Here is a 24,598-nt window from a genome sequence, read left to right on the forward strand (position 1 = left end):
TCTTGGCCCTGTCTTTCCCCTGTACTGGGGCATATAAAGTTTGTTAGACCAAGGGGCCTCTCTTCCCAATGATGGCTGACTAGGCCATCTTCTGCTATATATGCAGCTAGAGACACAAGCTCTGGGGGTACTGGTTAGTTCATATTGTTGTTCCACCTATAGGGTTGCAGATCCCTTCAGCACTTAGGTACTTTCTCTAGCTCCTACATTGGGGGCCCTGTGTTCCATCCTATAGATGACTGTGAGCATCCACTTCTGTATTTGCCAGGCACTGGCAAAGCCTCACAGGAGACAGCTATATCAGGGTTCCTTCAGCAAAGTCTTGCGGGCATATGCAATAGTGTCTGCGTTTGGTGACTGATTATGGGATGGACCTCCAGGTGGGGCAGTCTCTGGATGGTCGATCCTTTCATCTTAGCCCCAAACTTTGTCTCTGCAACTCCTTCCATAGATATTTTATTCCCTATTCTAGGGAGGAATGAAGTATCCATGCATTGGTCTTCCTTCTTGATTTTCTTGTATTTTGGAAGTTGTATCTTGGGTATTCTAGGTTTCTGGGCTAATATCCACTTGTCAGTGAGCGCATATCAAGTGACTTCTTTTGTGATTGGGGTACCTCACGCAGGATGATACCCTCCAGATACATCCATTTGACCAAGAATTTCATAAATTCATTGTTTTTAATAGCTGCGTAGTACTCCATTGTATAAATGTACCACATTTTCTGTATCCATTCCTCTGTTGAGGAACATATGGGTTCTTTCCAGCTTCTGGCTATTATAAATAGGGCTGCTGTCAACATAGTGGAGTGTGTGTCCTTATTACCAGTTGGAACATCTTCTGGATATATATCCAGGAGAGGTATTGCGGGATCTACCAGTAGTACTATGTCCAGTTTTCTCAGGATCTGCCAGACTGATTTCCAGAGTGGTTGTACAAGCTTGCAAACCCACCAGCAATGGGGAAGTGTTCCTCTTTCTCCACATCCTTGCCAGCACCTGCCTTCACCTGAATTTTTGATTCTAGCCATTCTGACTGGTGTGAGGTGGAATCTCAGGGATGTTTTGATTTGCATTTCCCTGATGACTAAGGATGTTGAACATTTTTTCTAGTGCTTCTTAGCCCTTCGGTTTTCCTCAGTTGAGAATTCTTTGTTTAGCTCTGTATCACATTTTTAATGGGGTTATTGGAGTTTCTGGAGTTCAGCTTCTTGACCTTACTACAAGGAGATAGGAATGGATCGATTCGCAATCTTCTACATCATAACTGCCAGTTGTGCCAGCACCATTTGTTGAAAATGCTGTCTTTCTTCCACTGGATGGTTTTAGCTCCCTTGTCAAAGATCAAGTGACCATAGGTGTGTGGGTTCATCTCTGGGTCTTCAATTCTGTTCCATTGATATACCTGTCTGCCACTGTACCAGTACCATGTAGTTTTTTTCACAATTGCTCTGTAGTACAGCTTGAGGTCAGGCCTGGTGATTCCCCCAGAGGTTCTTTTATTGTTGAGAAGAGTTTTTACTATCCTAGGTTTTTTGTTATTACAGGTGAATTTGCAAATTGCCCTTTCTAACTCAGTGAAGAATTGAGTTGGAATTTTGATGGGGATTGCATTGAATCTGTAAATTGCTTTTTCCAGAATGGTCATTTTTACTATACTAATCCTGCCAATCCATGAGCATGGGAGATCTTTCCATCTTCTGGGATCTTCAATTTCTTTATACAGAGACTTGAAGTTCTTATAATACAGATATTTCACTTCCTTTGTTAGAGTCACGCCAAGGTATTTTATTTTATTTGTGACTATTGAGAAGGGTGTTGTTTCCCTAATTTCTTTCTTATCCTGTTTATCCTTTGTATACAGAAAGGCCATTGATTTGTTTGAGTTAATTTTATATCCAGCTACTGTGCTGAAGCTGTTTATCAGGTTTAGGAATTCCCTGGTGGAATTTTTGGGGTCACTTATATATACTATCATATTATCTGCAAATAGTGATATTTTGACTTCTTCCTTTCCAATTTGTATCCCCTTGATGTCCTTTTGTTGTCGAATTGCTCTGGCTAGAAGTTCAAGTACTATATTGAATAGGTAGGGAGAAAGTGGGCAGCCTTGTCTAGTCCCTGATTTTAGTGGGGTTGCTTTGAGTTTCTCTTTACTTAGTTTGATGTTGGCTATTGGTTTGCTGTATATTGCTTTTATTATGTTTAGGTATGGGCCTTGAATTCCTAATATTTCCATGATTTTTGTCATGGAGGAGTGTTGGATTTTGTCAAATGCTTACTCAGCATCTAACCAGATGATTGACAGAGTTCTTAATGTCTATTCTTTTCATAATACTAATCAAATCTGGGTTACTTTATAGCATTATTTAAGTTAAATTGCCTCCATGTATGGAATGCCCAGCTCCCTAAATAGTTAAAATTAGGGCTGTATGTTTAATATGTCAAGTTTGGGAGGAGACAAATGGCCCCAGGTGTTGGTACTATGGCATATGTACTGTTTGACATTTGTGAAAATTTTTTGTGCTAAAATATTAATATTTTCCTATGGGAATCATATAATCTACATTTTAAAAGCTGTACTTTACTTGCTTATCAAATATCATCTTAATTGCTTGTACTTTATTTTCTAAAAAATACATTTCTTTATTCCTATTAAATGACATGTATAGCTATGAATGAAGTTACTATAGATATTTGTGCAAGTTTTTCTTTGTACATAAGCATTAAAACATTTAGGTAAAATACAATGAATTAATTTGATATTCAAAGTAAATTATAGATCTTTAGGGTATTGAGGTTAGAGTATAGATACAATGGTTATTTACAATGTCATCTAGAATGAGAACTTAATCTTTCTATAAAATTACCTTAAGATGGTCTTTAAACCTAAATGTAAACATAGAGGTGTTCCAATAATCTTGAGGAAAGTTGATAAAAGTCCAAACCAAGACAGTAATAGCAGTTGGGATACTGAGGGCAGCAAGAGATGAAAGATTACATGGTATATTCAGTAATATAGATGATAGTTAGTACATAATTGAAGCAAAAGAAAATAATGACTTTCATAAACTTCTTGAAATTAGCAAGGCTCTCTGAAGGTTCTTTAGGTGAATATGTCTGGTAGATAAGACATGTAGATTGGCGGTTCAAGAGAGAAGTCTGACATCAAAGTATGTATCTTAGAACCTGTAGCGTGTGTGTGTGTGTGTGTGTGTGTGTGTGTGTGTGTGTGTGTGTGTGTGTGCATGTCAAGAATAAACAATGACATGCCCAACTTTTCATGAGTAAATAAAAGACTAATCAACAGGGACAATAATATGAGTGAAATAAAGCACAAAAAGAGAAAATGACAAAAAGCAAACAAAAAACAATTTTGCCATGAGTAGGGACTTCACTGTAATCTTTTTATTATAAATAGTAGTAAAGAATTGGTTAAATAAATCTATTATGTGTAGGGAGAATGCAGATTTTATTAATTAAGAGCATAATTGTAATTATAATATGATGGATGATAACAGAAATTAAGAGTAAATAATAAAGATAGTTGCAAAAATACAACAAAATAATTAACATTAATAATATTTGATTTTACATCTCTGGTGCATTTAGCTAAGTATATTTTTAAAACTATGACATAGAATACCAAGCCTTATTTACCATAAACACTCAAAACCAATTTACTGGGTTGAATTACACTGTGATTCTTTTAACATGTAAGCCATCATCTTCTGTGTTCTGGACTAAATGAGAGATTTTGTTCATTTATTTTGCAATGAAGGTCATCGGACATTATTTATTGGAGTTCATGTGCCCCTGGGTGGAAGAAAAAGCCATCGTCGTCACAGGCATCGTGGTCATAAGCACAGAAAGAGGGACAGAGAGAGAGATTCGGGACTGGAGGATGGAAGAGAGTCCCCTTCTTTTGGTAAGCATTGTTCTCTGTGTTTGTAATAGATTATTCCCTCAATGCATCAGCCACATTCTTCCTTCCTTCCACACTCTTTGAGCATCTTTACTGATATGTAAACCTAAGGTATGCATCACTGGGGACCACATTGGTTCCTGGACAATCTCTAAGCAATGTGACTTCATGAACATCACTTTTGTCTGTTTCTTTAGTAGAACCAATCCTTTACTTTTAATCTTATTCTACAGTGGGCCAAATTAAATACCCAATCACATGCTGAATTTTAAATCATTTTCTAAACAACATCACACTCAATTTGAGATTTGATATTTTATATAGTGAAGATATGCAGTATTTCTATGCTGAAAGAAACTGTCAAAGAAATATTCCAATGACTTAAATAATTTTTTTACTTGGAAGAAGTCCAAAGAACATATTGTAAGACATTACTGCAAGTGCCTCAAAACTTTTCAGAATTTAGTTTCCAAAGACATGTAGAATAAACAGAGAAAAATTCTAAGGAGCAGGAGGTTTGTCTGCTGGGAATATGGGTATTTCAGGTCATTAAAGTGCGGTATGGGTCAGAGAAACCTGGAAAAATTTGAGCTAAAATCTCGGTCAGTCATTAATTTAACAATGTCTTTGGAGAAGCATTTGAGGTTTAGTATTCTTAAGAATTTTCTCACCCTATTATATGCTCCATACTATCAGACGTGATGCTACATGTTATATGACATGAGTTTTAAGAACCTAACTTTTAAAAGGAAAAGGCTTATATATAAACCTAAAGGTGATTATGTTTATGTCACAAGGAAGTGATATCTGGCTTCAGTTCGTCAGAGCCAGTAGTTGGAATGTGATTTCTTAGTGAGTTTTAGTTATGTTGTATAGTGGTGGCAGTGAGGATATTTGTCTATATACAATCTTTTATAAAAACAAATGGTATAACATTAATTATTTTAATTTTTAGGTATGTATATGTATGGACTCATGTGTATGTTTGTATGTATATAGATACAGATAGATATACATATGTGTGTGTGCAAACATGTAGGGGTCAGAAGTTGACATCAGATACTTTACTCAGTTAGATATCACATTTATTTATTTGTTTCTCTATTTCTTTGTCTTTATCTGTTTATAGTCAGGGCCTCTTAGGGAACTTCCCTGTGTCAGTAGACTGGCTGGCTAGCAAGCACCAGGGAGCCTCCTTTCTCTTCTTTCCTAAGTGCTAGGTTGTGCTGGACATGTGCTGCCAGGCCTGGAATTTATGTAGCTGCTAGGCATCTGAATTTAGGTCTCCATTCTTGCTCAACGAGCAGTTTACCGGCTAGCAGTTTCCCCTTTCATCTGTCACTGTAATCAGCAAATGCAGTAGCTCTCCTGAAGCTGTGATCGCATTTAACCCTCCTCTCTACCGCAGTAAATGGAAACTGACCAGTTTTGTGTCTTGCTATTTTTACTGTCATCCTTTCCTAATTTCCTTGAATTTAAAATTTTATTTTCAAATGGGAATAGTAATGAGTACTATAGAATGACCAGTTTCAAGCATGAACTCATAGTTTAAAAAAATGAATGATAATGAGAGAAATTAAAAAAAAAAGATTTTTTCCCTTCAGCCTCTAAAAGAATGTTACAAGAAATATGACAATGATTGTGTTAGTTACTACTGGCTAAACTATAAGCAATAGAAATACATATGAAAATATGACTCTATTAGTCAGTTATTTAAAATATGGGCCACAAAAATATGGTATATATTAACATGACCTTGGAATTAGATAGAGGACTTTTCTAGGTTTAGCTGCTTAACAACCATCTATCTGACTTGACTTCAAAATTCCCTCTGCCTTTGCGAGTTCACTACTTTTATTCCTCTACGAAGGCTTGATGACCTGTCATCTTAAATGGAGTGCTTTTCCTGTTACTGAATTTATATAAAGGAGATTCTTCAGGAGGATTTATAATCTTCCCTATTATGTAATATACAAATATATTACATAATATTACACATATATATTGCTATATATTATTTATTTTAATTTTATATTATATGCGGTTGATAAAAATTTAGAGTGTAAGTACAACTATCAGTAAAGTCTATGGATACTTTTATTTCTGTCTGTCTGTGCCCATTTGTGCTTTTATGTGCATGGATCAGACTACTCATTGCTCCACCATCGAGTGTGTGTATTTTCAACTTTGACATATAATACCAAATACTTTTTCCAAACTGATATACATATTTACACTTTGACAAACAAGGCTTCAGAATTTATCTCATTTTATCTTTTTAACTAAGAGTTGATAATGCTGTTATCTTAATATCAGACATTCTGAAAATATGAGTAACAGCTCATTGTTTTAATTTCTCCTTTGCTCTTGATAATGGAGTTGGGAAACTGCATGTGCCCATTGGGTAGCCTCCTCTAGGAAGTGACTATCAAAGATGTATGTTCTGTAATTAATTTTTTCTTACTGATTTGTGGAATATTTGTACATTATAAATATATTTTCTTTGCTGGTTTTTCATGTTCCAAATATCTTCTAACAGTTAGAGCTAAAGTTTTAATTATCTTATTGTAGTGTTTTTCTTTTCATTGCTAATTTTATTAATTTGAATCTTCTTTCTCCATGTTCTAGTTAATGGGGTTAAGAGTTTGCCAATCCTGTTGAGTTTTTTGAAGAACAAACTTTTGTTTCATTGATTATTTAGTTTCTTCCTTGTTTTGTCCTGTTTGCTTCTATTTCATTGATTTATTCGTCAGTTTTATTTCTTTTTTAAAAAAGATTTGTTTATTTTATGTATATGAGTGCACTGTAGCTGTCTTCAGACACACAAAAAGAAGGTGTCAGATCATATTACAGATGGTTGTGAGCCACCATGTGGTTGCTGGGAATTGAACTCAGGATCTCTGGAAGAACAGTCAGTGCTCTTAACCACTGAGCCATCTCTCCAGCCCAAGTTTTATTACTTGCTTGTTTTGTTTTTTTTTTTAATATTTCTCTTTTTTGGTGTTATTCTTATAGTTCTAATGAACTCTCTCCAATTTTTATGTAGACATTTAGTGCTATGAACTTGTATCTTTATTTCTGTCTTGATCTTCATTTCATTCAGCTGTGAGTTGTTCAATTTCAACAGCTTTGCTGTTGTTTCTATTATTGTTAATATCCAACTCTTTTTTTTTCCATTTTTTATTAGGTATTTAACTCATTTACATTTCCAATGCTATACCAAAAGTCCCCCATATCCACCCACCCCCACTCCCCTGCCCACCCACTCCCCCTTTTTGGCCCTGGTATTCCCCTGTACTGGGGCATATAAAGTTTGCAAGTCCAATGGGCCTCTCTTTCCAGTGATGGCCGACTAGGCCATCTTTTGATATATATGCAGCTAGAGTCAAGAGCTCCGGGGTACTGGTTAGCTCATAATGTTGTTCCATCTATAGGGTTGCAGATCCCTTTAGCTCCTTGGCTACTTTCTCTAGCTCCTCCATTGGGAGCCCTATGATCCATCCATTAGCTGACTGTGAGCATCCACTTCTGTGTTTGCTGGGCCCCGGCATAGTCTCACAAGAGACAGCTACATCTGCGTCCTTTCAATAAAATCTTGCTAGTGTATGCAATGGTGTCAGCGTTTGGATGCTGATTATGGGGTGGATCCCTGGCTATGGCAGTCTCTACATGGTCCATCCTTTCATCTCAGCTCCAAACTCCGTCTCTGTAACTCCTTCCATGGGTGTTTTGTTCCCAAATCTAAGGAGGGGCATAGTGTCCACACTTCAGTCTTCATTCTCCTTGAGTTTCATGTGTTTAGCAAATTATATCTTACATCTTGGGTATCCTAGGTTTGGGGCTAATATCCACTTATCAGTGAATACATATTGTGTGAGTTTCTTTGTGAATGTGTTACATCACTCAGGATGATGCCCTCCAGGTCCATCCATTTGCATAGGAATTTCATAAATTCATTCTTTTTAATAGCTGAGTAGTACTCCATTGTGTAGATGTACCACATTTTCTGTATCCATTCCTCTGTTGAGGGGCATCTAGGTTCTTTCCAGCTTCTGACTATTATAAATAAGGCTGCTATGAACATAGTGGAGCATGTGTCCTTCTTACCTGTTGGGGCATCTTCTGGATATATGCCCAGGAGAGGTATTGCTGGATCCTCCGGTAGTACTATGTCCAGTTTTCTGAGGAACCGCCAGACTGATTTCCAGAGTGGTTGTACAAGCCTGCACTCCCACCAACAATGGAGGAGTGTTCCTCTTTCTCCACATCCTCGCCAGCATCTGCTGTCACCTGAATTTTTGATCTTAGCCATTCTGACTGGTGTGAGGTGGAATCTCAGGGTTGTTTTGATTTGCATTTCCCTGATGATTAAGGATGTTGAACATTTTTTCAAGTGCTTCTCTGCCATTCGGTATTCCTCAGGTGAGAATTCTTTGTTCAGTTCTGAGCCCCATTTTTTAATGGGGTTATTTGATTTTCTGAAGTCCACCTTCTTGAGTTCTTTATATATGTTGGATATTAGTCCCCTATCTGATTTAGGATAGGTAAAGATCCTTTCCCAATCTGTTGGTGGTCTTTTTGTCTTATTGACGGTGTCTTTTGCCTTGCAGAAACTTTGGAGTTTCATTAGGTCCCATTTGTCGATTCTCGATCTTACAGCACAAGCCATTGCTTTTCTGTTCAGGAATTTTTCCCCTGTGCCCATATCTTCAAGGCTTTTCCCCACTTTCTCCTCTATAAGTTTCAGTGTCTCTGGTTTTATGTGAAGTTCCTTGATCCACTTAGATTTGACCTTAGTACAAGGAGATAAGTATGGATCGATTCGCATTCTTCTACACGATAACAACCAGTTGTGCCAGCACCAATTGTTGAAAATGCTGTCTTTCTTCCACTGGATGGTTTTAGCTCCCTTGTCGAAGATCAAGTGACCATAGGTGTGTGGGTTCATTTCTGGATCTTCAATTCTATTCCATTGGTCTGCTTGTCTGTCTCTATACCAGTACCATGCAGTTTTTATCACAATTGCTCTGTAGTAAAGCTTTAGGTCTGGCATGGTGATTCCGCCAGAAGTTCTTTTATCCTTGAGAAGACTTTTTGCTCTCCTAGGTTTTTTGTTATTCCAGACAAATTTGCAAATTGCTCCTTCCAATTCGTTGAAGAATTGAGTTGGAATTTTGATGGGGATTGCATTGAATCTGTAGATTGCTTTTGGCAAGATAGCCATTTTTACAATGTTGATCCTGCCAATCCATGAGCATGGGAGATCTTTCCATCTTCTGAGATCTTCTTTAATTTCTTTCTTCAGAGATTTGAAGTTTTTATCATACAGATCTTTCACCTCCTTAGTTAGAGTCACGCCAAGATATTTTATATTATTTGTGACTATTGAGAAGGGTGTTGTTTCCCTAATTTCTTTCTCAGCCTGTTTATTCTTTGTATAGAGAAAGGCCATTGACTTGTTTGAGTTTATTTTATATCCAGCTACTTCACCGAAGCTGTTTATCAGGTTTAGGAGTTCTCTGGTAGAATTTTTAGGGTCACTTATATATACTATCATATCATCTGCAAAAAGTGATATTTTGACTTCCTCTTTTCCAATTTGTATCCCCTTGATCTCCTTTTGTTGTCGAATTGCTCTGGCTAATACTTCAAGTACTATGTTGAAAAGGTAGGGAGAAAGTGGGCAGCCTTGTCTAGTCCCTGATTTTAGTGGGATTGCTTCCAGCTTCTCTCCATTTACTTTGATGTTGGCTACTGGTTTGCTGTAGATTGCTTTTATCATGTTTAGGTATGGGCCTTGAATTCCTGATCTTTCCAAAACTTTTATCATGAATGGGTGTTGGATCTTGTCAAATGCTTTTTCTGCATCTAACGAGATGATCATGTGGTTTTTGTCTTTGAGTTTGTTTATATAATAGATTACATTGATGGATTTTCGTATATTAAACCATCCCTGCATCCCTGGAATAAAACCTACTTGGTCAGGATGGATGATTGCTTTAATGTGTTCTTGGATTCGGTTAGTGAGAATTTTATTGAGGATTTTTGCATCGATATTCATAAGAGAAATTGGTCTGAAGTTCTCTGTCTTTGTTGGATCTTTCTGTGGTTTAGGTATCAGAGTAATAGTGGCTTCATAAAATGAGTTGGGTAGAGTACCTTCTACTTCTATTTTGTGAAATAGTTTGTGCAGAATTGGAATTAGATCTTCTTTGAAGGTCTGATAGAACTCTGCACTAAACCCGTCTGGTCCTGGGCTATTTTTGGCTGGGAGACTATTTATAACTGCTTCTATTTCTTTAGGTGATATGGGACTGTTTAGATGGTCAACTTGATCATGATTCAACTTTGGTACCTGGTATCTGTCCAGAAATTTGTCCATTTCGTCCAGGTTTTCCAGTTTTGTTGAGTATAGCCTTTTGTAGAAGGATCTGATGGTGTTTTGGATTTCTTCAGGATCTGTTGTTATGTCTCCCTTTTCATTTCTGATTTTGTTAATTAGGATTTTGTCCCTGTGCCCTTTAGTGAGTCTAGCTAAGGGTTTATCTATCTTGTTGATTTTCTCAAAGAACCAACTCCTCGTTTGGTTAATTCTTTGAATAGTTCTTCTTGTTTCCACTTGGTTGATTTCACCCCTGAGTTTGATTATTTCCTGCCGTCTACTCCTCTTGGGTGAATTTGCTTCCTTTTTTTCTAGGGCTTTTAGATGTGTTGTCAAGCTGCTAGTATGTGCTGTCTCCCGTTTCTTCTTGGAGGCACTCAGCGCTATGAGTTTCCCTCTTAGAAATGCTTTCATTGTGTCCCATAGGTTTGGGTACGTTGTGGCTTCATTTTCATTAAACTCTAAAAAGTCTTTAATTTCTTTCTTTATTCCTTCCTTGACCAAGGTATCATTGAGAAGAGTGTTATTCAGTTTCCACGTGAATGTTGGCTTTCCATTATTTATGTTGTTATTGAAGATCAGTCTTAGGCCATGGTGGTCTGATAGGATACATGGGACAATTTCAATATTTTTGTATCTATTGAGGCCTGTTTTGTGACCAATTATATGGTCAATTTTGGAGAAGGTCCCGTGAGGTGCTGAGAAGAAGGTATATCCTTTTGTTTTAGGATAAAATGTTCTGTAGATATCTGTCAGGTCCATTTGTTTCATAACTTCTGTTAGTTTCACTGTGTCCCTGTTTAGTTTCTGTTTCCACGATCTGTCCTTTGAAGAAAGTGGTGTGTTGAAGTCTCCCACTATTATTGTGTGAGGTGCAATGTATGCTTTGAGCTTTACTAAAGTGTCTTTAATGAATGTGGCTGCCCTTGCATTTGGAGCGTAGATATTCAGAATTGAGAGTTCCTCTTGGAGGATTTTACCTTTGATGAGTATGAAGTGTCCCTCCTTGTCTTTTTTGATAACTTTGGGTTGGAAGTCGATTTTATCCGATATTAGAATGGCTACTCCAGCCTGTTTCTTCAGACCATTTGCTTGGAAAATTGTTTTCCAGCCTTTCACTCTGAGGTAGTGTCTGTCTTTTTCCCTGAGATGGGTTTCCTGTAAGCAGCAGAATGTTGGGTCCTGTTTGTGTAGCCAGTCTGTTAGTCTATGTCTTTTTATTGGGGAATTGAGTCCATTGATATTAAGAGATATTAAGGAAAAGTAATTGTTGCTCCCTTTTATTTTTGTTGTTAGAGTTGGCATTCTGTTCTTGTGGCTGTCTTCTTTTTGGTTTGTTGAATGATTACTTTCTTGGTTGTTCTAGGGCGTGATTTCCGTCCTTGTATTGCTTCTTTTCTGTTATTATCCTTTGAAGGGCTGGATTCGTGGAAAGATATTGTGTGAACTTGGTTTTGTCGTGGAATACTTTGGTTTCTCCATCTATGGTAATTGAGAGTTTGGCCGGGTATAGTAGCCTGGGCTGGCATTTGTGTTCTCTTAGTGTCTGTATAACATCTGTCCAGGCTCTTCTGGCTTTCATAGTCTCTGGTGAAAAGTCTGGTGTAATTCTGATAGGCCTTCCTTTATATGTTACTTGACCTTTCTCCCTTACTGCTTTTAATATTCTATCTTTATTTAGTGCATTTGTTGTTCTGATTATTATGTGTCGGGAGGAATTTCTTTTCTGGTCCAGTCTATTTGGAGTTCTGTATGCTTCTTGTATGATCATGGGCATCTCTTTTTTTATGTTTGGGAAGTTTTCTTCTATTATTTTGTTGAAGATATTAGCTGGCCGTTTAAGTTGAAAATCTTCATTCTCATCAATTCCTATTATCCGTAGGTTTGGTCTTCTCATTGTGTCCTGGATTACCTGGATGTTTTGAGTTAGGATCCTTTTGCATTTTGTATTTTCTTTGACTGTTGTGTCGATGTTCTCTATGGAATCTTCTGCACCTGAGATTCTCTCTTCCATTTCTTGTATTCTGTTGCTGATGCTCGCATCTATGGTTCCAGATCTCTTTCCTAGGGTTTCTATCTCCAGCGTTGCCTCGCTTTGGGTTTTCTTTATTGTGTCTACTTCCCCTTTTAGTTCTAGTATGGTTTTGTTCATTTCCATCACCTGTTTGGCTGTGTTTTCCTGCTTTTCTTTAAGAGCCTGTAACTCTTTAGCAGTGCTCTCCTGTAAATCTTTAAGTGACTTATGAAAGTCCTTCTTGATGTCCTCTATCATCATCATGAGAAATGTTTTTAAATCTGGGTCTAGATTTTCGGTTGTGTTGGGGTGCCCAGGACTAGGTGGGGTGGGAGTGCTGCGTTCTGATGATGGTGAGTGGTCTTGATTTCTGTTAGTAGGATTCTTACGTTTGCCTTTCGCCATCTGGTAATCTCTGAAGCTAGCTGTTTTAGTTGTCACTGTTAAGAGCTTGTTCTTCAGGTGACTCCGTTAGCCTCTATGAGCAGACCTGGAGGGTAGCACTCTCCTTAGTTTCAGTGGGCAGAGTATTCTCTGCAGGCAAGCTCTCTTCTTGCAAGGCAGGTACCCAGATATCTGGTGTTCGAACCAGACTTCTGGCAGAAGTTGTGTTCCACTCACTAGAGGTCTTAGGATCACGTGTGGAATCCAGTGTGGGCCCTTGCGGGTGTCAGGCGACTCAGCTGGCAAGGTAGCCGGGGCTCGAGTGGAGTGGAAGGGGTTTGTGCCCCAGATCAAGCCCGGGTAGCCTGCTTCCCTATGTACCGCAGTCTCAAGTTCCACGCGATTGGATTGGGGTAGGCGCTGTGTTCCACTCACCAGAGGTCTTAGGGTCCCGTGGGGAGTCCCGTGTGGGCCCTTGCGGGTGTTGGGCAAGACTCTGCTGTCAAGGTAGCCCGGGGCTCGAGTCTCGAGTCGAGCGGAAGGGACTTGTGCCCCAGATCAGGCCCGGGTAGCCTGCTTCCCTATGTACCGCAGTCTCGAGTTCCAAGCGATTGGATTGGGGCAGGCACTGTGATCCACTCACCAGAGGTCTTAGGGTCCCGTGGGGAGTCCTGTGTGGACCCTTGCGGGTGTTGGGCAAGACTCTGCTGTCAAGGTAGCCCGGGGCTCGAGTCACGAGTCGAGCGGAAGGGACTTGTGCCCCAGATCAGGCCCGGGTAGCCTGCTTCCCTATGTACCGCAGTCTCGAGTTCCAAGCGATTGGATTGGGGCAGGCACTGTGATCCACTCACCAGAGGTCTTAGGGTCCCGTGGGGAGTCCCGTGTGGACCCTTGCGGGTGTTGGGCAAGACTCTGCTGGCAAGGTAGCCCGGGGCTAGAGTCTCAATATCCAACTCTTAATCCTTGGTGGTCAAGTAGGATGGACCATGTTATTTCATAATTGACTTACTTTGTGCCGAAGAATGTGGTCAATTTTGGAGAGCGTTCCAATAACTGCATAAAAGAATGTATATTTTGTGTGTTTGGATGAACTAGATGTCTGGAGTTAATTTATGATAGAGATATTTAACTATAGCAGTTCTCTTTTTAGTTTTTGTCTGGATGATCTTCAGGCTATGGAAGTAACCCCATATCACAATGTGAGAGTCAGCATGTGAGTTTAGCCATGGGAGTGGGTTTTGTTGTTTTGTTTCTTTTTTTTGTTGTTGTTGTTTTTTGTTTTATAATTTATAAATTTATAAATTTTGGTGCCATTGTGTTTGGTTTATAAAGATTAGAATTGCATTATTCCTCTTTGTAGATTTTAAAAAAATAAGTGTACAGTGTCCTTCTTGATGAGTTCTGAATAGTCTTGGCTTGAGGTCTATTTAATCACATATTAGAATGGCCTCACCTGCTTGTTTCTTGGATCCATTTGCTTACAACATCTTTCTCCGTACTTTTATTCTTCCTTGATAGTGAAGTGTGTTTGATGGATGCAGCAGAAAGATGGATTCTGTTTTTGAATATAGTCTTATTCTATCTTTTTTTTGATATTTTCTTTATTTACATTTCAAATGTTGTCCCCTTTCCCACCAACAATGGAGGAGTGTTCCTCTTTCTCCACATCCTCACCAGCATCTGCTGTCACTTGAGTTTTTGATTTTAGCCATTCTGACTAGTGTGAGGTGGAATCTCAGGGTCGTTTTGATTTGCATTTCCCTGATGACTAAGGATGTTGAACATTTCTTTAGGTGCTTCTCTGCCATTCAATATTCCTCAGTTGAAAATTCTATGTTTAGCTTTGTACCCCAATTTTTAATAGGGTTATTAGATTCTCTGAAGTCTAACTTCTTGAGCTCTTTGTGTATGTTGGATAGTAACCCACTATCAGTAAAGATCTTTTCCCAATCTGTTGGTTGCTGTTTTGTCCCATTGACAGTCTCTTTTGCCTTAAAGAAGCTTTGCAATTTTATGAGGTCCCATTTCTCAATTCTTGATTTTAGAGCATAAGCCATTGGTGTTCTGTTCAGGAAAATTTCCCCTGTGGCTATATGTTCCAGGCTCTTCCCCACTTTCTCCTCTATATGTTTCAGTGTCTCTGGTTTTATGTGGAGCTCCTTGATTCACTTTGACTTGAGCTTTGTACAAGGAGATAAGAATGGATCAATTCGCATTCTTATACATGCTGACCCCCAGCTGGACCAGCACCAATTGCTGAAAATGCTGTCTTTTTTTCCACTCGATGGTTTTAGCTTCTTTGTTAAAGATCAAGTGATTATATGTGGGCTCATTTCTGGGTCTTCAGTTCTATTCCATTGATCTTCTTGCCTGTCTCTGTACCAATAACATAAAAGTTTAAATCACTAGTGCTCTGTAATACAGTTTGAGGTCAGGGATGATGATTCCACCAGGGGTTCTTTTATTGTTGAGAATAGTTTTTGCTATCCTAGGTTTTTTTAATATTCCAGATAAATTTGCAAATTGCCCTTTCTAACTCTGTGAAGAATTGAGTTGGAATTTTGATAGAGATTGCATTGAATCTGTAGGTTGCTTTCCAGAAGATGGCCATTTTTACTATATTAATCTTGCCAATCCATGAGCATGGGAGATCTTTCCATCTTCTGTGATCTTCTAATTCTTACTTCAGAGACTTGAAGTGCTTGTTATACAGACATTTCAGTTGCTTAGAATCACACCAGGATATCTTATATTATTTGTGACTATTGTGAAAGATGTTGTTTCCATAATTTCTTTCTCAGCCTGTTTATCCTTTGATTAGAGGAAGGCCTCTGATTTGTTTGAGTTAATTTTATTATTAAATCCAGCCACTTTGCTGAAGTTGTTCATCTGCTTTAGGAGTTCTCTGGTAGAATTTTAGGGGTCATACTTAAGTACTACTAATAGATGATACTATCATTATCATCTGCAAATAGTGATATTTTCATTCTTTCTTTCCAATTTGTATCTCTTTGTCCTCCTTTTGTTGTGTAATTGCTCTAGCTAGAACTTCAAGTACTATATTGAATAGATAGGGAAAGAGTGGGCAGCCTTGTCTAGTCTGAATTTAATGGGATTGCTTCAAGTTTCTCTCCATTTAATTTGATGTATATTGCTTTTACTATGTTTAGGTGTGGGCCTTGAATTCCTGATCTTTGTAAGACTTTTATCATGAAGGGGTGTTAAATTTTGTCAGATGCTTTCTCAGCATCTAATGAGATGATCATGTGTTTTTTTTCCTTTGAGTTTCTTTATATAGTGAACTACATTTATGGATTTCCATATATTGGAACACCCCTGCATCCCTGGGATGAAGCCTACTTTATCGTATTGAATGATCATTTTGATGTGTTCTTGGTTTCTGTTTGCAAGAATTTTATTGAATAATTTTTCATCCATGTTTCATAAGGGAAATTGGTCTGAGGTTCTCTTTCTTTGTTGTGTCTTTGTGTCGTTTAGGTATAAGCATAATTGTGGCTTTGTAGAATAGATTGGGTAGTGTTCCTTATGTTTCTATTTTGTGGAATAGTTTGAAGAGTATTGGTATTAGGTCTGCTTTGAAGGTTTGATAGAATTCTGCACTAAAGCCTCTGTCCTGGGATTTTTTTAGTTGAGAGACTTTTAATGGCTGCTTCTATTTCCTTAGGGGTTATAATACAGTTTAGATGGTTTATCTGAGCCTGATTTAATGTTGGTCTTTGGTATCTGTCTAGAAAATTGTCCATTTCATCCAAAAGTTCCCATTTTGTTGATATAGGCTTTTGTAGTAGTATCTGATGGTTTTTTTTAATTTCCTCGGTTTCTGTTGTTATGTCTCCCCTTTCATTTCTGATTTTATTAATTTGGATAGTGTCTCTGTGCCCTCTGGTTAGTCAGGCTAAGGGTTTATCTATCTTGTTGACTTTCTCAAATAACCAGCTCCTGGTTTTGTTGATTCATTGTATAGTTCTTTTTGTTTCTACTTGGTTGATTTCAGCCCTGACTTTATTATTTTCTACCTTCTACTCCTCTTAGGTTATTGCTTCTTTTTTTTTTTTCTAGAGCTTTTAGGTGTGCTGTCTAGCTGCTAGTGTATTCTCTCTCCAGTTTCCTTTTAGAAGCACTTAGAGCAATGAATTTTCCTTTTAGTGCTGCTTTCATATTGTCCCATAAGTTTTGGTATGATGTGCCTTCACTTTCATTAAATTGTAAAAAGTCTTTAATTTCTTTATTTCTTTCTTGATCAACTTATCTTTGAGTAAAGCATTGTTCACCTTCCATGTTTATGTTGGCTTTCTGTTGTTTTTGTTGTTATTGAAGACCAGCATTAGTCTATGGTGATCTGATAAGATGCATGAGATTATTTCTATCTTCTTGTCAGATGAGGCCTGTTTTGTGACCAATTATATGTTCAATTTTGGAGAAGGTACCATGAGGTACTGAGAAGAAGGTACATTCTTTTGCTCATTGAACTCAGAGTTGGCTAATTTGGCCAATCTAGCTACCCATTTTGCCATCAGGATCTCTTGTCTCCACCTCCCAAGTACTTTGTTTACTGGTGGGATATCATGCCCACATGTCAATTATGTGAGTTTTCTGGTTCTGAACTTGGGTCTTTATATTTCCATGTTAAACATTTTAACTGAGCCATTTCACTAGCCCATACAAATACTTTCTATGAGAAAATAGAAAATGTGGTACATAGAACTTGGGAACTATTTTCTCTGTCTCTCTGTCTCTGACTCTCTCGTTCTCTCATGGTCTCTGTATGTAACCCTGGCTGTCTATGTAGACCAGGCTGGCCTTGAACTCTGAGATCCCCTTGCCTTAGTCTCCTGGGATTCATAGCCACTATGCCTCAAGATCTCCATGCCATGATCCAGGTCAGAAACGTGTATCCCCCAGCCTCAAGATCAGGATCACAGGTGAGCCTTCCCATTCTGGATTGTAGTTCATTCCAGATATTGTCAAGTTGACAACCGGAAATAGCCACTACAGTAATCTAAATTCTTTTAAAGAGGTTAAAATATTGCTGGGTGGTCATGAAAAGACTTTGATGAATAGCACGTAATACCCATAAATTAGTTTTATTTTTCAGAATTAAAAGCAGAGACAAGAAGTCATATGTTATTTTGAACCCAAGTAAATGCTCCCCTTCATTAAACAGATTATGTTCATTTAGTACAATCATATTTTAAGCTATTGTTATTTTTATTGTGTCTTAGAGAAGTCTTTTGAATATCTTGTCTTCTATTTCACACTTGCAAGTCCTCTTTATTTTTTGCTTATTTTGTGATTTGTACTTTGGAGGTGTACAGTGACTCATCTTGATGCTTTCTTAATAAGGAGAAAAACTAAGAGTTCTCAAGATCAAGTCTCAAGTATTTAGCAATTGAATTTTTAAGGGTGGATACATGCATATTATCCATCTACCAAAATTGTCAATAAATAATACACTGAAATAATTAGAAGTACGAAAAGAAAAATGATTTTGAGTTATTAAGTTGATGGCAGTTTAAGGCATGTCTGCAGTGAGGTAGGGTGCTTGACAAGTGACTGGAAGGTTGAATAGTCTCCTTTATACATCAAAATTAGCAGTGTCTCATACCGTACACATATGCAATGAAAACATTAAACTCACTTCTTAGTGTAACCATGGCACTACAATTTATGTTGTATTTATAGTTACTCAATATATTGTTAATTCTAAAATAGCAAGAATTAGAAAACCAACTAGAAACAATTTACTTGGTGAGATCAGGTTGGAAAACATAAGATATCTCTCTCTGAGATAGTATTCTTGTAAGATAAGATAGCACAAGGCCCTTATCTCAGATGGTCTCAAAATAGAGACCCTGAGAGAAAGAGAAAGAGAGACAGAGACAGAGAGACAGAGAAAATAGTTCCCAAGTTCTATGTATGATATTTTCTATTTTCTCATAGAAAGTATTTGTATGGGCTAGTGAAATGGCTCAGTAGTTAAGAAATTCATGTGGTACACCACTAAGTATACATTTTTCTTTTTCTTTTTCTTTTCTCTTTTTAAAAAGGAACTTATCAGTCTTATTTTTAGAAAACATGCCTTACTTATTAAGTAAGTGTATTAGTTAGGGTTTTACTGCTGTGAACAGACACCATGACCAAGGCAAGTCTTAATAAAACAACATTTAATTGGGGCTGGCTTACAGATTCAGAGGTTCAGTCCATTATCATCAAAGTGGGTGCATGGCAGTATCCAGGCAGGCATGGTGCAGGCAGGGCTGAGAGTTCTATGTCTTCATCCAAAGGCTGCTAGTAGAAGACTGACTTCTAGGCAACTAGGGTGAGGATCTTATACCCACACCCACAGTGACACACCCATTCCATCCAGGTCACACCTATTGCAACAAGGCCACACCTTCAGATGGTGCCACTCCCTGGTTCAAGGATATACAAACCATCACAGTAGGCATCTTCTTTTGACAAAATAGTGAACCATGAGATTTAGTTATTGACCCAATTATTGCTCACCTTACATATAGTGTAGTTTCACAGATTGCTTAAAATATTTGCTTGTAATATTTAGCAGCAATATTGGTAACCACAATACCTGGCCAATGTCCAAAACCAAAATGTAGTATAAATGTACTTTCTTTTTCTAGTTTATTGTATATTGAACATTTAAAATTACATATGACATATTGATGAATCTTGCTGAGAATAATGAACACTTAAAAAGAAATTAATCTTTTATAGTTTTCTTGTGATATACATTGTTTAACACCAACTAATATCAGTGCTTTATTGACTATATTATGATATATGTAATAGAATTTGAAAATATGTGAACCACAGAAATTTATATTTAAAATCAGTTTTCTCTCTTTTCACTTTATAGAATTAGTATAAGCAACTACTATATTCAGTGAAATTAAAGGCTAATGTTTCATGAATGTGAGGGAACTCTGAGCCAAATTTAATGGTAACTTCTGTAATTCCAGTGCTTGGAAGTATGAAACAGGGATCAGAAAGTCTAGTCTGATGTAACAGAATCAGAAAGTATAGTCTGAACTTGGGTTGACCGTGAAGTTGTTCCCCTTTCTACAGCTAGACCTTGTATAGGTAAGAGCCTCTTGAAGCTGGAGAAAGAGAAGGTGCTTTATAATGTCCCTACCTTGAAAACCCTTTCCTTACTTCAAATACTTTATCATCTTCCAGCCACCTTTTGAATTCTGCTGATTTGTAGGGTAGATAATGAGTCCAATCCATGGGAACGAAGAAGCAGGAAGGTTCTTTCTGAACTGCTATTGTTACAAAATGATGCCACATTTTCTAGGTTTAGCTAAAAGAAAAAAACCTGAGTTTGCTCATTCTTTCCTAGAGATTCTATCCCAGAATTTACCAGGGCAGCTTTGACAGGTAATGTACTGAGGGGGATGTATGGTATCAGTAACTAATCACTCAGCAGACTTTTCTCTGAGGGAGCAAAACTCCTCTCCTATAGCTTTTATCCCCCAGCAAAATCTCCCAAGTAGTATAAAAATTACAATGTCATTACATTCTATTTTTAAATGAATAATTATAAGTAAAAAAAACCCCAGCATGTTCCCAAATTTCTTTACATGATTAAACATTTTACATACTATAGGTTAAAAAAGTAAATTATTCCCAAGGATCCACATAAATTTATTTTTAAGTAATTTATTATAGATTAACAAAGTATAAGCAAGCAATGTATTTTTTCACAGTCAGGTCTTTTACTGGCAGGCTGCAAAATTTGCAGTTACAAAGAAAGAATCAATCATTTTATTACTTAGGGATGAGGGGTTTGAGACTCACATCACAGGTCTATTTGGAGAATATGCTAGAGTGCATGTATACTGCCTCCATCTGTTGTCACTCTCGTCTTGGTGTATATGAGGGTAAGCGTGGGGAGCATTTAACTAACTTTTCAGGGAAACAGTTTGTAAATACTTCATATTCTCTTACACCTTCTTTGGTGAGAAATATCTGTCAGTTTTTGGTGGTTTAGTTGAAAATTCATTGTATCACTATTACCCATAATTATGAATTAACATTAATAGTATGTAATCATTCTCATTCAGTTGTTATACTAAAATAACAAGAGAATATGTTAAAATTCAACCAAAATAAAAATTATTGTTAAGTCTGAAAGAGCCTAAAGACATGAATTTGAAGGGTAATTATCATTCTTGTTATTATTTTGTTATATCAAAACATGAGTTATCTGAATACTGGCAACTCTTATGCATAGCAAGGATAAAGAAGATGAAAATTTCTATAATACTGAGATACATCATGGTAAATAAACTGTGGATCTCTTCCTTAAGTCAGTAACTACCATAGTCAGTAGAAGTGTATTCTTGGCAATAAAATCACACATTGAAATGGAAAATCCCCAACTCACCTCTACTATTACACTTGCTATGCTGACATGAGAAATATATTTATCAGTATATTTTTGACAACTCTACAGAAAGGGCCTCAAATAGGGAATGATCATAGGTTATTACAAACAAGAATGTTTTCACTGAGGTTTAGAACCAATGTTTGTAAGAACCTGTCTAAATAGTTAGTATATGAGTAATAAGGAAACATGAAGAACGTGAGTAATAATCCAGTTACAGGTTTGCTAATTAAATTTCTAGTTATGATTCAAATGGTATAATTATCTAAATTGACATTTTATAGTTAGTTATTTTTTGAAAATTTAGTTTATGTGACAAGTAGAGAGAGCTTATTTGATTAGTTGTCTTTATAGAAGTAATATCTATTCCTTTATATTCCAGTCCTACTCACAATTAGAAGCTCTGTATGCTACTACCCTAACTATTGACCATCATTCAACCATCTGCATTACTGACTTTTTACTTGTTTCTAAATTCCCTTCTGATTTATTCCATTTTACCATTTTCCCCAATGGATGGAAACTGCAAGAGGACAGAGATTCTTCTCTTATATTTCTCTGACTTAGTGCATAGAATGGTACCTTTGAAGAGAAAGATGCTCATTATGCATTTGCTCAACATCAATTCCATTATCTACTGTCCATCTAATTTTAAAAAATCCCCTTTCTGCTCCCAAACTACTCCTTTTCTCTGTTCATTCTTCCAATGTTGAAATGTATTCTGTCTCCACTCTTCAATTTTGTAATTATCACCATGAATTACTTACATTTTTTTGCTGTGTTAAAGCAACATGACCAAAAGTGACTTGAACAGTAAATTGTATCTTGACTTAAAGGTTCAGGGATGAGTTCATAATGTTATGAGTGAGGTGGAGTTCGAGCCGGAGGCTAAACATTCCCATGGTCAAAGGCAAATAAAAATCCGAGAGTACAGTCTGGAATTGGGTAAGGCTGTGAACTCTCAAAACCCACCCATAGTGAAGTACTTGTTCCATTTAGGCTCCACCTCCTAAAGGTTCATAACCTCTCCAAATAGTGCCACCAATCAGGAAGCAAGTTTTCAAGCATATGCGCCTATGGGAGACATTTCTCATTTAAATCACTACACAACCATCGTAATAGAACTTCACTAGTTAAATGCCGCCAATGTCTATGTTTCCAGCCCTCATTCTCCTAGAATCAGAAGCAGATATAGGGTTTCCATCCAACTACATTTTATTCCCTTTCAATCATGCAAGATGCCTTTGTATAAATTCTTTCACTGTAGTCTTTACTGTTCTTCCAGGTACTTTTACAAACATTTAAGACCCTCAGGGTTTACATTGTAGAATGGCAACTTTTTATCAAGTGTGGGCAAGACCCCTAAATGCCACTACCATTCCTTACAAGTGATACAGTTAAGGAATGTTTGGGAGCTCCCATATAGTTACATAGTTAAACAAAAGAACAGTACAGCAGCTCTATACATTGACATTTCTTTCCCATGAGCACACAGTTTCATTCTGAGGTCCTCCTCCTGAGGTAGGTCCCTGAACATTTCCCTATGCAGTCTTGGGAGGGCTGGCTTATGCTTTTTGACTTGTTAGCCCACCATGGCTGCTGCTAGGATTTTAGCTATAGCAGGCTCTGGATCAGAACCAAGGTGTTTGTTTTCCCATCAGCTGCACCCGGGTTCTGAAAGGTTCTAGGCCAAGCAAAACATTTCATCCTCAGTGCAGTTCATACTACGTATGCTGTGGGATAGCTCTTCACCTCTTATCTTTTCTTCCACCAACTTTTTGCTCAGAGTTTAAAGCCTTCCAAAACCTCACTAATGGAATGTTTTGGCTTTGTGTTAATTGTCTTCCTTGTAGGCTGGATAGTCCATTTTGTCTGCTCTTTCCTTTGTTAACATCAGGTTTGTGCTTTAGTGCTTTACAAATTCAACTTCTGTGCCAGTTTTGTGGTGCTAGTCTGACAACACCTCTCTTACTGCATAGAGATCATATCCCTCCACAGAGCTCAGCAAAACCACTAAAGTTCCATATTAGTTCCAACATCTCTGATGGAGCAACCTTTTTCTTAATTCTCCTGTGAATCTAGTCTTATATGGCCTATGATTCAAGCACAGGCTTTGCATACCTAGTTTTCTCAGTAATGCTTGTCTTTGCTCTTGAACTGGTCATCAAATATTGCCTCAATCATACCTGTTTTATTCAGTTATATTTGCCTTTCCTCTTGAACCAGGTGGCAACACAGTCTCCCAATGCCTAGTTTTGTCAGTAATGTTTGTCTTTTATCATGTGGTAGCTGTTCCTCATGGAGATTTCAGAAGGAGATAACCAAGTGTCCTTAATGGCTTGTATGAGCCAGTATATCAAAGAATGCTGCTCCTCTCTTTGCCTCAAGTAATGCAGCCTTTGTTTCTAGGAGGAATGGCTTGTAGATTGGTTTATTCAGCTTTGCTTCCTCTTCACTAATTCCATTTACCCCAGCCTCATGAACTATGCTGTGGTTGGCCTTACATTCGTTCCTTTATGGTCTTTTTAAATTCAAGCAATTCACATACTGGCTCTTTCCTGTTTACTGTAGTTTCATGTAATGATCCATTGATCCCATCTTAAGACTTCTATATGCAGGTTTATCAATTCTGCCTTGCTGACTCCCTCCTTACATTCTTATTTTCACCATGGATTCCAAACCTTTGGAAATGGAGCGTTAGCACATACTTAGTTTGTATCATTTATTTAGTGAAATTTTATAGTCTACAGAATACATGCCATCTGTGTCCATAAATTTATACCTAAATATTCAATATGTTGAAGCCAGTGTGGCTTTTTATTGTGAAATTGTATATTATAGTGTATAACAATGATCTGAGTATAAGCTTATACCCTATAACCTTGCTATATATGTCTCTAGCTTTTTTCTTTCTTTTTAGGTATCATGGGATATTTTCTTTGTAGATAAATCGTGCCATCTATTATATAGACAAATTTTCTTCATAGGCTTTCTCTGTATGTATGTGTGTGTGTGTATGTATATACATATATATACATATATATACATATATGTGTATATATATATATATATATACACATACACACAAAGAAATATAATAATATATTTGTGGTTCAAAATTATATTAGTATTATGATAAGATTGGCTGAATGCTCAGGTGAAGAATACAAGGAGTGTGAGGTTGGCATTGTGCCAGAGGTGTTTGCTGGGGCATTTAAAGCTTGTCGCTATGATAAGCAGATGTCCTTCTATATGATTTCTTACAGACACCCCATCGCAGAGGGTGCAGTTTATTCTTGGAACTGAGGACGATGATGAGGAGCACCTCCCTCATGACCTTTTCACAGAGCTGGATGAGATTTGCTGGCGTGAAGGGGAAGATGCTGAGTGGCGAGAGACAGCCAGGTAAAGATTTCTGTTGAACAGTGAAAGAATATTTTTATTTTATCTAGGTCATTAGAAGAATGAT

At 37.4% G+C, this 24,598-nt stretch overlaps 1 protein-coding gene across 16 annotated transcripts in view; it reads left to right on the forward strand.

Annotated features, from left to right (window-relative positions):
* Slc4a10 (solute carrier family 4, sodium bicarbonate cotransporter-like, member 10) overlaps positions 1-24,598 on the forward strand; it is a 280,272-nt gene that overhangs the window by 140,488 nt on the left and 115,186 nt on the right. For all 16 annotated transcript variants that reach the window (XM_030252258.1, NM_001242380.1, NM_001242378.1 and 13 more), the window contains exons 3-4: positions 3,781-3,927; positions 24,396-24,534. Coding sequence is in view for 15 of the 16 variants with exons in the window: in NM_001242380.1 (NP_001229309.1) it covers positions 3,781-3,927; positions 24,396-24,534 (286 nt within the window). In the remaining variant the exon portion in view is untranslated. The remainder of the gene's footprint in view (positions 1-3,780; positions 3,928-24,395; positions 24,535-24,598) is intronic.

Source organism: Mus musculus, chromosome 2 (assembly GCF_000001635.26).
Source record: "Mus musculus strain C57BL/6J chromosome 2, GRCm38.p6 C57BL/6J".
Lineage (NCBI taxonomy): Eukaryota > Metazoa > Chordata > Mammalia > Rodentia > Muridae > Mus > Mus musculus.